Raw genomic sequence first — 15796 nt, forward strand, 5'->3', positions numbered from 1 at the left:
AGATGCAGACAGGCAATTAGTAGAATTTTCAAAAGCACTTCAAAATTATGGTTCAAACTTGTTTTGTCTTTTGCCTCCCCTTTCCCAAACAGTGGCTCTTCCAGGTCCTTGCTACTCCAATGGTTGAGAATCCTCCCTCATTTCCAGCTTAGTTAATGGCTACTTCATCTCAGTTTTTTTCTTAGGCTAACGTGTTTTTGTTCTTTTTCCTTGCCTGCCGTTTTCCACCCCCTGAGCTGGCCTGGCCTTTACAGGGCTCTGCATGCCCATAACTGCTCTCTTCTCTGTCGCTGTGCTCCCATTCCCCAGCGGTTCCCGTGGCCCCATCCACACCAGGTCTAACCAAATTCATTTCTCCTGCACACCCAGGGCCCGAACAACCCTGTGAGGAGAATTCAGGAGCCCCAGATTGGTGCTTAATCAAAAGCTGCTATAAATGATGGGAAACCCCACTGAAAATGGGCTTCGCATCAGTCCCCGAATGCCTGCCTCCCTGCAAACGAACCGCCACGAACCAAACCGGGTTACCTGAAGGGGTAGGCAAAGGCTATGTCAATGTTGAGGTCACTCTCTGACTTGTTTGCACAGTCCACACTGAGGCGCAGTCCTCCAGAGTACCCACCGCATGTTGCAAATGCAAAGATTGCAAAAAGCTGTCAAAAACAAACAACATTTTTATTTTATTTCGTTTCAGCAACCACCACAAGCAGATCCGTGCAGCAGCTCTCACTGCAGCACCAGCCCCCTCGGGTCAGGTTATCCATCACTCTGGGCGCTCAAGGCATTGCCATACATTACTCTGCGCCCTTCCCGAAAGCCAATACAAAGAACCGCAGAACGTGAAGCTCTGTTGCCACACGTAGACAGAAACATCACCATTTGTCTGTGCCAGGCATCTCAGCCCTCCCCTCCCGTCTTGAACCCCACTTGGGATTCACAACCCAGGCAGCTATTTAAATCATCCAGCTGACAGGCAAGCTTGGACAAGAGAAGGATGAATATCGGCTGAGCATAACGAGTCAGTCTTAACCCAAATAAAACACTGGCAGAAGTATTTATAAGGAGAAACCAGGAGTAGCAATAGTAGACCAAGAGAGTTCATGAGGCCACCATCCCATTACATGGCAAAAGACAGAATCATGCTGCCCCTCTTCCACTTAATGTATGACTTAGAAAAAAACACAGTGATTTTTTGATTATTTTTCCTAAATGACTACCATAACTCAAGAGGGATACAGAGGTGCAGTAAACTGACATTCAGCAAAACAGAAAAAAAAAATCAAGACGTAGAATAAGTTCAGGCAAACCAGACAGGAACAAAGAGCTTGAGGTGGTTCTGATGCAAACCTGTATCGCATCTTAATCTTCCAGGAGAAAAAGGTGAAGGAGGGAGTGGGCAGGCCAGAGACACATCAGCATTTATATTTATATCAAGGGTTCAAACAGAGGAATTGGAAACAGGAATGGGTGTCTGAAAACATCATTGATGTAGGCTTCCTTGAAAGACCCTGAGCAGAAGTGTGGACAGCTTATTTATGCAGTTGTAATTTAAATTAAAGGACAGGCTAGATTTCCTTGATTGTAGCACTGAAGTAGATCTGTAGTAACTCCATCAGCTTTAACAGAGTTACTCTGAGATCTACAGTAGGGCAGACTGGGAAATGACAAGTAAACCCCTGATCCCAGTTATGATTAAATAAGCTAAAAGCCAACAACACAGAGGAAACAAACAGTACACGCATCTGGAAAAGAAAATGTGTACTTGGACACTGAAAAAATATACAGCAAGCAAACGTAATGGCAAAATAAAGGACTGAATGATTCAGTAAGAGCAATATGTAAATATAATAAATAGAAAAAATGGACCTATCCTTGCTGTGCAAGGCTCTGCAAAACACGCTGTTAATGTGAGTTCTCCCAGTTCACAGCATGAGCAAGGCCAGCAGCCTCCTCAGACTTCAGCTTTGTGTGTGCGTCTTTTCCCCAGGCACTGCCAGGTTACAGGGGCGACTCCTGAGCACTGGGGTAGGGAGAGCTCCCCGACTGCCGGGTGATGGGCTGAGCACGACAGAGCCCAGAGAATAACAGGAGAATAACACAAGTTCCCACCCTGCTACTCACTTCCAATACAACCAGGGCGTATCACTGAGGATAGATTTGCAAAGGTATTTAGGTGCCCAATGATAAGGAAAGTTGATGAAAACTTTGATTGAATCAATTCTTCATGCTGAGCTCACTAAAAAAAAAAAAAGAAGCTGAACTTTACTGTGAATTGACTTGTTAAATATGTGCCATAAAATAAATGTTTGTACTATAACTCAAATAGTGTTCCTTCATCCTAAATGAGACACTTCCTCTGTACACACAAGAAGTTTCTGCCTTTACATGTAGCACAGCACTAAAAATCAGTATTAATCATCTCAGTTTAATTTGTGAGGCGATGTCAGAAAACAATATATTAAGGAGAAGAGGAGAGATTAGTGCTGACCTGCTTTCTGGCCTAATTAATGGAGTTGCAAATGCAAGTATTTTGCAGATACATAGGGAGGCACAAAGATCAATGCAATGATATATAAAGAGGGAACCGAAGGGCTGCAGTGTGAGACAGATCTGCCATAAAGGAAGAGCCATCACCTCTCAGCTACAGCTCTCAGCACGGGGACAAGCAGAGGAAAGACGTGCAATTGAAATGCATCTCCTTCAATCAAGTACTGGAAGTCAGCATAAACGTGTGCCACCATGTTTATTCACCAAGGCCATGGAGCCCTGCCCAAAAACACAGCTCAGGCTATTCCTTCTCAGAAAGGATCTCCCCCAGAGTTCCTAGTTTTTCCTCTCCCCTATTGAGAGCATCTGTGACAGCAGACTCAGGCACCTGAAGTCTCAGTCCCTCAGACATGTCAGGTCTATCCTCTTTAGCCCCACACTCAGCTTTTAATCAGAGGCTTTTGAGATGCTTTCACTTGTTCAGCAAACCCTTCAGCCTCCCTCCTTCCTCTCCAGCCCCAACCCACCAGCATCCATCCTTACTCAGCACACACTCTGCTACAAGCACCCAGGCAGCATCCACAAAGCAGGTGGGAAAGAGAAAAGGACCCAGCTGGAGATTTTTATACCGAACTTCAGCAAGGCCTCCGCCAACCCGAGCTTGGCTCTCTGCCGTGGCTGGATCAGGTGCTGCTAACGGCTGGGGTCGCCCAGCTGCCATTAATGCCCCACCGGTCCCACAGCTGTGTGCTGAGGCCATGCAGCACCTTTTGGAAGCACATTTATGTTTTGCATTGCAGGAGAGCAGGGTGAGGGCTGTAAATCGCTGGTATTTCCCTGGGGTATCTTGGCTAAGCAGCAGGCATAATTCTCCTCTTGCCCAAGCAACCTTCTCCTCCTACCTCTGCATTTTTCTTTTTTTTTTTCCCCCAAGTTTTGCTGCTTTATGTTGTCAGTGGAGTGCCTGGTGCATTAAGCCAAGATTTACTTATCGGTTTTTGTGCATGCTGTAATTCTGTGGCAGTTGCAGGAATGCTGTAAACACCACTGTATTTTATTATAGCAGGATTTGTGTAAATGGCAGTTGTAAACCCCATAATGGGAGCTTTATGGGCCAGATTCAATAAAACCTCCATCTGTGAGGTAATTTTATTGAATCTGGCCTCTCTGAAATTGAAAAGTTTATGGAGAAAGGGAAAGCGTTTCCCTATGTTTCTATTTACTCTTTGCCTATAAATCCACACTCAGCTCTAGTCCCTTCTGCAGTGTGTATGCATATCGCTTTTCCCTTTCATATTAGATAAATCTCCCTGGCACACAGCTGCCTCTGGTTATCACATGGCTGCTGCCTCTCCAGGCTCAGCCCCGACGGCCAGTGCTGCGCCTGCCTTCCCCGGAGGAGCAGCAGCTGGGTGGGAGAACCACGGTGCCCTTGAGGCAACAAATCTTTGCTGCCATGGCCGTGCTGGGCTGCTCCTGCCTGCTGGCACGGGAGCAGGGCAAAGCCCAGCCGTCCCCTATGCAACCCGTCCCTCCTGCAACAGCGATGCAACGGGGAGGTCGGTGCCTTTGCTCCTGCCTGGACCCTTGAGGGAAATGGAAAATGCCTGTCCCCCGCCTGGATCAATGGTCCACGGTCGATGTGGGATAACACCCCAAGCAAGCATCGTGCTCATTTGATGTGTGCTATTGAAGCAGTTAGCAACCCACCTGATGAGGCCACAGAGCGAAGGGAAGGGGAGGAAGGGACGTTATTTTGTGCTCCCTGGCATGGACCGGAGCAATGCGCATCTCCCATGTCCAGCCCAGCCCGGCTGGAAGATCACCCTTCTTCCACATGGTTTCAGACACATCTCTAACAAGGCAGCACATCTCTGAAGCTCGCAATGCCTTTCTGTATGGTGATTAACACCCCATCCCCTGCTCCTGTTATGGTGATATTCCCTCTGTGACCTTGCAGCCTTGGCCTGCACTATTGGTATATTTTTGTGAGGAAGTCCGGTAAATCCCATCGTCTAACTTAATCAACAGAAATTGTATTTATTATGGTACTGTACAATAATAAACAGCCTTCACTGTCAAGTCAGATTAGCACGTTTTAAAGATCAGTTGGCTGCTTAGCACATTGAGAAAAAATAGCAATATAATTTCCAGCAGAGCACATGCTTCTCACACCAGCTCAGGGCAGACGAAGGTTCATCAGCTGATTTATGGGATCAGCTGGAAGCCCTCCTTCTGATGCCAGGCTTCAATGCAATGGCAATGGATCCTCTATTGCTTAATTAATTATTGCAGTATTTAGGAACTGTTATTTATCCAGACTGCAGACTCAAGGCTGGTCCCCTCGTTCCCCAGCCCAGCTGTCCTCGGTGGCCGGGGGCTCGGGGCGTGCGATGCCTTGGGGGAGCTGAAGTCCCAGCTGGGCATTAGACAGTTGGCAGCGCCTCAGCACACGACCCCGGACTTCACTCATCCCACTGTGGAAAGGAAAAATGGGATGATTTCCCATCGCTTCTCTGCGTTTGGCTTTCCAACAATTCGCCTCAATGCCTGCTGAGCAGCAGGCTCGCTGTGCGCACCAGAAGAAGGCAGAACGGTTCCTGACAAGGCGAGTTTAAGGCTTATGTAGAGCATGTTACAACTAAAACATCCTGTTAGGAAGATAGCACTGTCATTTAAAATTAATGAAACTTTTATATAAGCCACTTGCTTTTCCCAGGAGCACGTCTGCCCCATGCAGCAGCCTTTGGCAGCTTGCTGGCAGACAAGATGGAGCTGGCCTGGGAACGCACCCCAAATCCCCCCCAGAGCAAAGGGAAGATCCCCGCTCTGCCTGAGGGCTCCTTGGCCTCTTCTGCAGGATGGTGAGGTCTTAAAAAGAAACCGTGTCAGTCTTCCCTGGAGCTGGGGTGGCCAACGACAGGCTGCGAGGGACACGCAGCTCACTACGTGGGTTGGTCTTCAATGCTTTCACTTGGGGCTGAGGGAGGAAAACGGGAATGAACCTGCTGGACGCTTTCCCGGCAAGGTCCCCCCCCTTGCCCTAACACTGGAAAGCCGAGGGGAACTCCCGACACTTTTAAAGAGCAACCTGAAATATTGGAAACGCCTACTCTTTTATTAGTCATTTTACACATTCAAAGTGTTTTACAAAGACTATTTTTCTGGCATCGCTTCTGGATGTAAGACTTCCCTTTCTCCAGATCGCCATAATAAAGAGACTGCAAAACGTTTGCCAAACGTTATATTGCTTTACACTTTCTGCCGCTCACCGTGGCCAACAGCGCACGTGAGAGCGGGGAGGGAGCGTGCTGCTCTGAGGGCCCCGGAGACGTCCCCCCGCAGCCAGCATCGCTCACCCAGCAGAGTGTCTCGTTAAACTGAGATTATTTATTTATAGAGCAGAACCAGTAATTGAACATTATTATTAAGACTGTAAAGGGAAGGTTCGAAAGCACTAAATGACTGTACGGGAAAACATTTACTGCAGAGCTGATGGCCCAAAATATGTCACCAGTGAAGGATTAGGAAGCATTCTCTCCTCCAGGTCTCTGCCTGTTTCTTTTTTAAAATCTGGCATTTTTCCTGCACAGATCTGAGCTGCAGACTTCCTGGAATCACTTCTCCTACATACAAGCCTTTGTGCACTGGAGATTATCAGATTATTGACTTTGGGATTCCTAATTATATCAACTTGACTGGTTGATGAATTGGAGGTGGATAGCATCACAGCCAACGCAGTGCTGGGGGGTAGGCGATGACTAGCAGGAGTCATTTTCCTCCAACAGCTATACCGGGAGAAAGCTGAAATACATTCTGCTCCTGCTGAGAAATAAACCCTAAAGCAATTGTTCACTAATTGCTGGGATTTAGTGTGCCCCTTACAAATAAACAGCAGCATTGCAAAGAACAATCCTGTGCCTGCCCATACCTGGTCTGCATGGAGGCAAAAGCCCAGGGATGAGGGACCATCTCGGAGTGTGGGGCTTGAAGAACCACATATGCCCCACCTGGGGAACGTTGTACGTCTCCCCAAACATCGACCCCAGCGGTGCCTCAGTTTTAGCACACTGCTGAAGGACCACTCAAGCGACTGCCCGACACCAGGAGGCACTTGCAGACCACGGGCACCTCCAGGATGTGGTGGCAGCTAGGAAAGGGCTTTTGGTGTCACCATGCTGGAGATGGGGACGTACAACCTGTCCAGATCTCACGCAAAGCACCTCATAGCTTTCACGTGGCTATCAGACTTTATGTTTCCGATGTCTTCTGAAAGGGGAATGGAAATGCAGCTACAGTTGTGTTGGAGGAAAATCTTTGCATCAACAATTTTGTATGGCTTTACATTGAGCTAAGCGAATGAGGCCCTTTCTTATGCACGCTGTGCGGTGAGGACGGCTACTGCTGGAAAGCACCGTGTCCTCCAGCCCCTGAGGCCAGCGGGACCCGCCCGGATGAGACCAACCTGCTCCAAGACCTCCCCACTTGGCTGGGGTCTTCACTGGGGCGTTTGCAGCAGCAAACCTCTGTTTTCGATTTTAGGGCACCCCGCAGAGACCAGCCCTCGATGGCTGGACGGAAAGACCTGACCCCACAGCGGGCAGGAACCCTGCAGCATCCTCTGTTTAAGGCACAGCATTTCATTTAATGCTTCGCATTTTTAAAATGAATAAAAAATACTTAATTTGATTGTTAATGGAAAGATTTATGGAAATGAAGTTGGCCTATTTTTAGTGAGTAAAGATCATGTTACAATAATTTGGTTCTACAATACTTTAATCCCAAGGAGACAATTTTCTCTCTTTTTCTTTGAAGAAAATGTTTATCTTTTTTATTCATCTTTCATTGATTATTCTAAAAATCCCATTTAGCTCCACCACATAATGGTATGGTAGTCTTTTCCCATTATATTTTAATAGAATAAAACCCAACTGTATATGCGAGGATTAGGTAGCCGTTCATTGAGGTAAAGAACATTGTTCCTCCAGATGGCCAGACAGAATCTGTGTAATGCTTTTCCTATTTATTCAGTTCAAAATGTAATGCAAGCTTATGAGATGTGTTTCATCCAGTATTTAATGGGTCAGCCATAAAGTTGAAAGCTAATGTTAAGGTTGGCAGCATGCATGGAAGAGTTAACAAGCAGAAAATAAAGAGATATTTAGAGCATCTCTTCTTGGACTCAGTGAAATGAAAAGTTGTCAGAGGACAAAGCTACCTGCATAAGTGGGGCAGGGATGCTAAGCTCTTCCAGCCCCTCTAACAATTTGTCAAAGGTTTGAGATAATTGAAGACATTTACAAGGACCTGAGGGGGTTTTTTCATTTATTGTACAAATTGCTTTCTGCACGTGGACATTGACAGATTGGCAACGAGTCTTCCACGAAACAAAATACACCGATACTTGCTGCAGACAGATTTAGGAGTACCTGGGGTAATTACTGGGTGTACGCTGCTTCATTTGGGATGTATCACAGAGCGGTAGTTTCACTGCATTTACAGCCTGCAGCCCTTTTTTCCCCCCAGCTGTAGAGCAGTCTGGAAGCTACAGCTCTTCCTCTGCAGTCTCCACAACTCCACATTTGTACCTTCTTCTTTTAAGGAGGTGGGAGCACAAGTTGGACAGATTTGTTTAGATTTGTACATACGATCCCTGAATAACTCATGTTGTGACATATATCACTCCAGCAGAGACGTGCGCTCCTTTTTGGGCCTGACAACTTTTCCAGTCCTAGACTGCTAGCAAAAAAGACAACCGTGGTGGTCTCTACCAGGATCCACATTGCAACAGTGCCCAGAGCATCGCAAGTGCCAGTCCAGGAGAGCGGCCACCCTGGGCTGGGTCCTTTCCCTCTTGCCCGTGCCAGCCATCCCCCCGTGTGCCTACATCGTCTCATGAGCTGCTTTGGCATCAATCACCTGAGACCACCAAGTCAAGGAAAGCCATGGTCAGGTAAAGGAGAGGTTTTCTAACAGGTGATCTTAATTCTTATTTTATTAACAGGTAAGGTTTGGCAACCCAGCAAACACTCAGGTTCATGCATAAATGTAATTCTGTTCTTGCTCCCTCTTGAAAACACAAATTTTGTGCAGGCTTTACAAGCTGATTATATGGGATTTATTGTGTAACAAGTGTAAACATTTAATTATAAAATAAAAAAGGTTGGACGGTTGCTCATTTCCTTGCTCACTTGGTGGGTTTAAAAGCATCTGGGTTTAAAACGGCCCATGATCTAACATAAATGCGTTACAGAGCATGATCCAAGTTATTACCAAGTAGGATTTACTCCCTCTAATAAACACAGGAATTTACATTACGGCTGAGTGACATCCACACATGGGAAGTGCTCTGAGAAGGGCAACTGCCGCTGAACGTAATGTCACTAAACCCTGATGGTCGATACAGCCTCAGGAGCGCAACGACAATCAAGACTACGCCATACCTCCTCCGACACAGCACTGTATGGCAGGGGACCACAAACCCAGCTTGCAAAAGCAGTGTTTTACACGATGCACGCACCGGCTGCCCCGGGCTGGGGCTGGGACAAGGCACCTCTCCCAGCTGGGGAGCCCAGCCCCATCCCCAGCTCTCCCAGCATCACCACCAGGCCCCCCTGGGCAGGTCGAGGCCCCTGGCAGCACCGTCTGATGACTGCTGCAATTGCTTCATTATCTAATTTGCGTCTTTGTTCTTTCCATTAGCTTCAGCTCCTCTTTCCCAGCACTACCTGGTAGACCCAGGCTCTGGTGGAGCATTTCCCTGCGCTGATGACAGATGCACATAGCAGAAACAAGAGGTGGGAGCGCTCCTCTGACCAGAAAATGCTCCGACAGCTCCATCCCCGCAGCGTGGCACAGCACGGGGGCTGCAGCAAAACCCTCCCCGGATCAGCACCGACTGAAAACAATTATTACAGGAAAGGCTCCTGTCCTTCAGTCACGCTGTATTATTTATGACCTAATGATTGCCCATTGACTAGCAGGGATTATACGTTGGCTAAGATGTTTCTGGGTGAATGAAAGGGCATTAACCTCATTATTATCACATCCGTGCTCATCAGAGGCCATTAGTAGCTTCCTCGCAGCTCCCTGTGCTGCTGTGTAGCTATTTGGTGTCATCTGCTGCCTCTCCACCCACCCACCCCACATGCATGCATGCCTGCATTCAGCTCTGTCCCCTTTCTCAAGCAGATTTAAGGAAATGGGTGAAAATTATTTAGCTTGGGAAGGAATCCCGAAAACCCTTGGGATTAATAACCTGGTGCAACAGCTTCTTCCCGTGAGGATTTGAGAGTGCTTTCAAGTTGTTAAGCAATGGGGCCTCCAATCCTTCTTACACACCCAGCAGCACTCTTTTAGATGATGTCTGGCCATTTTTTCCCCTTTTTTCAGCCCCACGATACCTGTACAAGCAGGGCCACTGGGAACCAAGGCTCTGCTTTTGGAAAAGCACACCTGGTTTTCTAGGCAGTATGTCTGCAAAGCCCTGCAGGGACCACCCAGCCCTGGGCACTGAGGCCCATTAGGGGTGTCCTTCGTTAATGCAACCATCACAGATGTCCCCTTCTTGCTCCAGAAGGGGAGCAAGCCTCACCATGGCACCTTTTACAATGGAGGATGTCCTGAGCCCTCCGTACTGGAGCTCTGCCCGGTGTCCCGGGCAGGTGGGACCCAAACGTGGGACCCATCGGCTCATCTCAAACAGTTTTGGATGGAAAATTCCACTGGAGCTGGCTGCAACCTCGGCACCCACCTCCATGCAAAGGGCTGGAAAAAGAATTTGCTCCTGGCTAACTATCAGCCCACATGGTAAAAATAATTTCTTTTCTAATAATTAAAATGATGGGCTATAAATGAATGTTTGCCTTGCTGAGCTCTGGGAATTCACAGGGAACATTTTGAGCAAGAAACATTTTTAAAATTAAAACCTCCCTTTCCTCTTCTTTTCCGCCACTCCTCTTATAGTCTGTCCCCAGAGATGGCATTGCTCTCCTTCCCCACACTTAATCATAAGAAGCAACACCTAAACAGGAACATTTTTAGGAAATGCTAATAACAGTGTCCTTAAATTGAAATAAAAAAATATTCCTGATCTCACTAGCTCTTGACACACTTCATCTGGACAGCTTAAGTTGTCTTGTTTCCTCTACATCCTCCCCCCTTACTGTGCTCCTCCACACTTCTTTCCCATCTCTTTTTCTTTTTACGCCCTTTCATTCACATTCCCTGAAATCTGCAGCCATACCTGCTTCTAAACACACAAAAAGATAACAAAAAAACCTTGGCAAAAACCTTGCCTGAATGTTCCCCAATTTCTTCATGGTTCAAAATACTTAATTCTGAAATAACCAGGCGTCCTTTTCTTTCTCTCAACTGCTAGCAGCTGCTGTACATCTTCTGTGCCACTTCCCGATGCACTTCAAATCCTCCCAGACCCCGGAAAAAAGCAGGCACTTGTACAAAACCAATAATGCATCGATATGTTTTTTGGCTGTTGCAGTCTTTATATCTGCACTGCTGGAGATTATTATCTAGCTTTTTTTATCTGGAGATTCAGACCTGTGGAATAAAACCAGGGCCAATAAAATAAGGAAGCAAAGAAAACACAAGCAAAATGAAAAAAGCAATTGAACATGCTATAAATTCAGAATCAGGTGAAAGCTAATTATGACCACGCTCACTAAAAAGACGAGGACACAGCGAGGGAGAGAGACTTATTAATTATTTGTGTTATGGTAGCACTTAGAAGCCCCAATCCTTTATCTGGGACTAGCTGTGCTATACATGGCAAACACTCAAATATATCTTTGGGTAATTGCACACAGTTTTAAGGAAAATGTGCAAATGCTGTTCTTTCACCTTCAGCAGTTTCTGGTTTGTTAATGCTGTTAAAGGAGTCTGAGTTCACCATCAGTCTCATTCCGAGCAGCTTGTGGGATGGTCTTGTGGGTCAAAGAACAAATAATTCAGCATGAGGGCACCCTCCACCCATAGCTGGATGGGGCAAACCACAGCAAACCCCCAGAGTGGGCACGAAACACATCCATCCCCATCCCCATCCCCACCCCCGGGCATGGGGGACGGAGCGCTCACTGTTGCCAATAGGGATGTTTCATCCTCATTGACTCTGTGCAAGTTTGATTGCTTTTCTAATTAAGATACATTTTATGGTAATCTACCAAGCCCCTTAGACTAAATCACTCACTTAATCTGTTGTTAGTGCCCATATGTTTACAGCTTTCCAGCCTGCTGTAGCATATTTGCTTTGCCACGGCGCCGGGGAAGGTTAGTGACAGATGAGCCGCTGCGCAGCCATTCAGGTGGTGCAGAGCCCTTCCACCCAGACAGCCTGTGCACGACACGGACGGACAGACAGACAGCCCCGGCACCCGGCGGTTTGGAGAGGAGAGGGAAGGCACAGCACTGCAGATACGGCACCCCATGCTGATCTCCTGTCTCTTCCCCCATCTCTACAGAAGGGCTCAGCACATCTTTCTCATTTTCCTTTTCCTTTTCTTTTTTTTCCCTCCAAAATAAGAGGTTGTACATGACAGGAGAGGAAGGCTGAAGAGTTTCACAGTATCGTCATGTCTCTGGCCCCAGAGCTCACCACCGAGGAGTTCCACTGCAGGTTCAAGGGCTCTGAGCAGCCCTTCGGGTGAAGGGCAACCATCACATTTGCAAACTAAGGACAGGCGGAGTCAGACCTCCATCTGCACTGGACACTGAATTAAATAAAAACTGAGCAAGCGCTCCTCAGTTCTGCTCCCGCTGACCCTGCAAGCCCAGGCAGGAGCGTGTGTCCCCAGCCCCAACCTCGCCTGCAGCCCAGACACACCGATGGGCCCCTTCCAACTTGTTCAGGGCTGGCACTGTGCCACCGCACGCCCTGGCGAGGAGCTACATCTCTCCTTTGGGCCTGCCTGGGCTCTCTAGCAACCCTGCGCCCCACGTACAGACACGTGTGCCATGCTGGCAGGCAGCAGCTTCATCTCTTCATCTTACATCAGGCTGCCCACACCGGCTCTAGATGAAGGAGCAGGGATGCGCTGAATGGGGACGTGGCTCTTACCTGTCCCCAGTCCACGGCTCTCCTCACGCCTGCATCCCGCAGTGGTACCTGCGCAGGCAGAGCTCGGGCAGGGACCCGGGGACCCCAGTTCTGCTCAGACTAGCTGGGCTGAGCCCCCAGCCCACCACACACAAACGTGTTGTATTTACAAGGGTGTACCACGCTACTATTGGAAACGACTTGCGCTCAGCTTGCTGAGGGAAAGAGAGCTCAAAGGCAAAATCAGGAAAGACCAAACTCTAGGTCAAGTTGCCATCTGCCATCCTATGTACAGGGAAATATTCCCTGAAAAAAATGGTCATATAATTGTACAGGAACTCCTAATCAAGAGTGACACGAAGACTAGAACACCACCTGCCATCACCAGCAGTGACAGGCAGCTGCTATCCGATATCAACACGAATACCTTTCCCGCTGTAGAGTGCCTATTGATCTGAGCAGGATTAACAGAGGTGAGGAAAGTACTCATTAAGTCTTCCAAGGACTTGGCTAAAAAAAGAGTATCTGGCATTCAGGAGGAGCCAGGTATTTAAGAAATCAATTTTTTAAGAGTTTAAGGAATTTCTCTAGAAACTGTTTGAGCTGCTAGCAGAGCAGCCAAGGAGACAGGTCTCAAAGGAAAAGAAGCTCCCCAGGGTCCAGGCACCCCTAAAATAAGGCTCCAAATGCCTTTCAAACCCTGCTGCATCTGCTAGAAAGGGACAGCATCTCCTCCATCCCACTGGCACAACTCTCATTTTTTCAGCCCTGGAGCTTGTGGAGCACCGTGCTGTGAACCTGTCCCTGCAGCTGCACCAAGCCCTGGTTTGCACCTCAGCCTGAGGCCACCTTGCAGAGAGGATGGCACGCTCCTGGGGAGGTGATGGAGGCTGCTCCAAGGTCCGAGAGGCGAGTGGTGGTTGGGGGTACTGAACTGGGGAGAAGCTGCCCCCAGACCTGCTACCACCAAGTAGCTGGAGATGAAGGAGCACCACACATTGCAATGCTAGGATGGACAAAAGGCAACAGATGGAAAACCATGAACACTGAAGACTTTTGTATATACAACCTGAGGAGCAGGGCAAGCTCTCCTGTCCCCCCCGAGTTAGTCTCAACCGTATCCTGTAGAGATGGCGTATAGGGCTGAAGGGATCATTTCTGCTCAGCCACAAGCTCCTCTGCCAAGGGGAAGTCTTGCAGCAAATGGACTTAACCACAATTATTCATTTTGTGCCTTACACTCTCTTGGCTGCTGGCGACCTGCCTTCAGGGACAGGGGTGAGACCCCCCCGCCTGCAGTCAAACCAACCATCCCTGGCCACTTTTCCTGCTTCAAGGCTATTAAGATGAGCTGAACCGCCTTCTTAATAAACCGCAGCATGTCCAGCTTTCAGAGCAGTCTGGCACCCCTGCTATGATGAGTTATATGGCACAGAAACCCCAGGCCTTTAGTTTTGCGGGGTAGGAAGCAGGAATCGTGCTCCTCAGTTCATGCTATCCAGCCCCTTCCCCTCCAGGGTCACTCAGATGTGCTCTTTGACCATCGTCCTTCTGCTCACCTGGAGGACACTGCACTGAGCCAAGGCTCAGCAAAGTTAGAAATGCTTCACGCTGTCCTCAGGCAAGCAGGATTACACCTAGAAAGTGTGTGAGATGTGCACTGCTCAGAAACCCATGCCCTCCACACCTGAGGAGTTAAACGACTGTGAAAAAGACAATTATTGTTTTGTACCATGTTCTCTAACACTGTGCCAAGCCCATACATTCAAGTTAGGCAGCTGGTATAAATATATATGGTCCTTATGAAGCAGCAATCATGCAAATACCAAAAAGCCCCTGAACTGAGTGCCTATTAACTACATTTTTGGGAAGGAAGCAGAACCGAGCTCGTGGGCTTGCCTGTACAATGCCCTGCGCCCGGCTGGCTGCCTGTGGGATGCTGAGCGCCAGCACCGGCTCCTGCTCGGCCAGGGCTTGGGCAGCCACGGCACAGACCCCAGCAGAGCTCACGAGCCCGCTGCGGAGGGGCATGCTGCAAAATATTCCCATCAGCTGCTCTTCAGGCAAGTGCAACTATTCTGTTTTGAAAAAACGGGAACAATTAAACTGGTCCAAATGACTAAGCAGTTACTGCCAATCTGAAATTTCTCTCTGGAAGAGTTTAGCTTGAACTGGCAGACACAACATCCTTACCTTCTCCTGTGGGTTTAATAAACCCAGTTACAGTCTTCTAACATCTTATTAAAGTACACTTCATATATCTATTAGCATAGCCTGGTATCATGAGAGTAGGCAGATTATTCTGGGTCTAATATGTTGATTTTCTGAGCAGGTATATACTCAAGCATGTTCTCACAGCAGCTCCAGCTTGTGCTACAGCTGGAGTTTTTAAAGACTTCCGAAACACCAAAGCGATCGACTCCCATGGATATGATTCAAGTATGAAAGAATCAAAGTGCCAATAAATAAATTAATATAGTGCTGCAAATTCAAGTATTTATTATGTAGTCCAAAAGTATTACAGCTATACATCTTGTTTTCCTCAGCCGTACTATTACAATCACTGTCTTTTACTGCTTGGAAAGCACACCAGGAGCTATGATGGGGAGAGATAAATAACTGCACCTCGCTATTATTTACAGGTAACAAAGAGGTCTCCAAGTTAGCCGAGAGCGCCAAGGAATGAGGCTGCTGAGCCATACAAAGCAGAGGCAGGGAGCAGAAAGTCAGAGCAACAGTCTATTGACCTGTATTAATGATGTTACACTCTGAAAAAAAAGCTATTGTCTTAATTAGTTTAAAGATTTTCTTTATTTCATTAATACATTTTGATGAGGAGCATGTTGCTGCCAACCTGCCATACTTTAGATTGATCTTTCTAAGGAAATATGCAGTCAGATATTCATACTTCAGCTTGATCGATATTAAATAGCTCTTACTGATTTTTTTTAATATCAAATATTGCTGCATTATTTTTGAGGCATCTTTGATTTAAAATGCCAGAAGGAACATCATAAATCAGAATTCCTTTTCCCTTTAATCCTCACTCTCCGTGTTTCTGCTGTAAAATGAAGTGCAAAACAAGTTTTCAAAGCAGGCACCCCCCTCTGCAAAGCAAAATACAAACGGAAAATATTTCAACATATCTAAAAACCATGGAACAGTTGGGCTCAGCATGAGAGTAAAAAGAAACCAAACCTAAAAACAATTCTGTGGGCTTCACAATTCCTGTAAAACCCCACTTCTCCCCCAAACAGT

At 47.4% G+C, this 15796-nt stretch overlaps 1 protein-coding gene across 1 annotated transcript in view; it reads right to left on the bottom strand.

Annotated features, from left to right (window-relative positions):
- Window positions 1–15796, bottom strand: part of SYNPR (synaptoporin) — a gene marked incomplete at its 5' end in the record, with an annotated part of 109035 nt that overhangs the window by 28643 nt on the left and 64596 nt on the right. Inside the window, one exon of the mRNA XM_072876422.1 lies at window positions 529–653. Coding sequence (XP_072732523.1) covers window positions 529–653 — 125 coding nt within the window. The remainder of the gene's footprint in view (window positions 1–528; window positions 654–15796) is intronic.

Source organism: Ciconia boyciana, chromosome 11, assembly GCF_034638445.1.
Source record: "Ciconia boyciana chromosome 11, ASM3463844v1, whole genome shotgun sequence".
Classification (NCBI taxonomy): Eukaryota; Metazoa; Chordata; class Aves; order Ciconiiformes; family Ciconiidae; genus Ciconia; species Ciconia boyciana.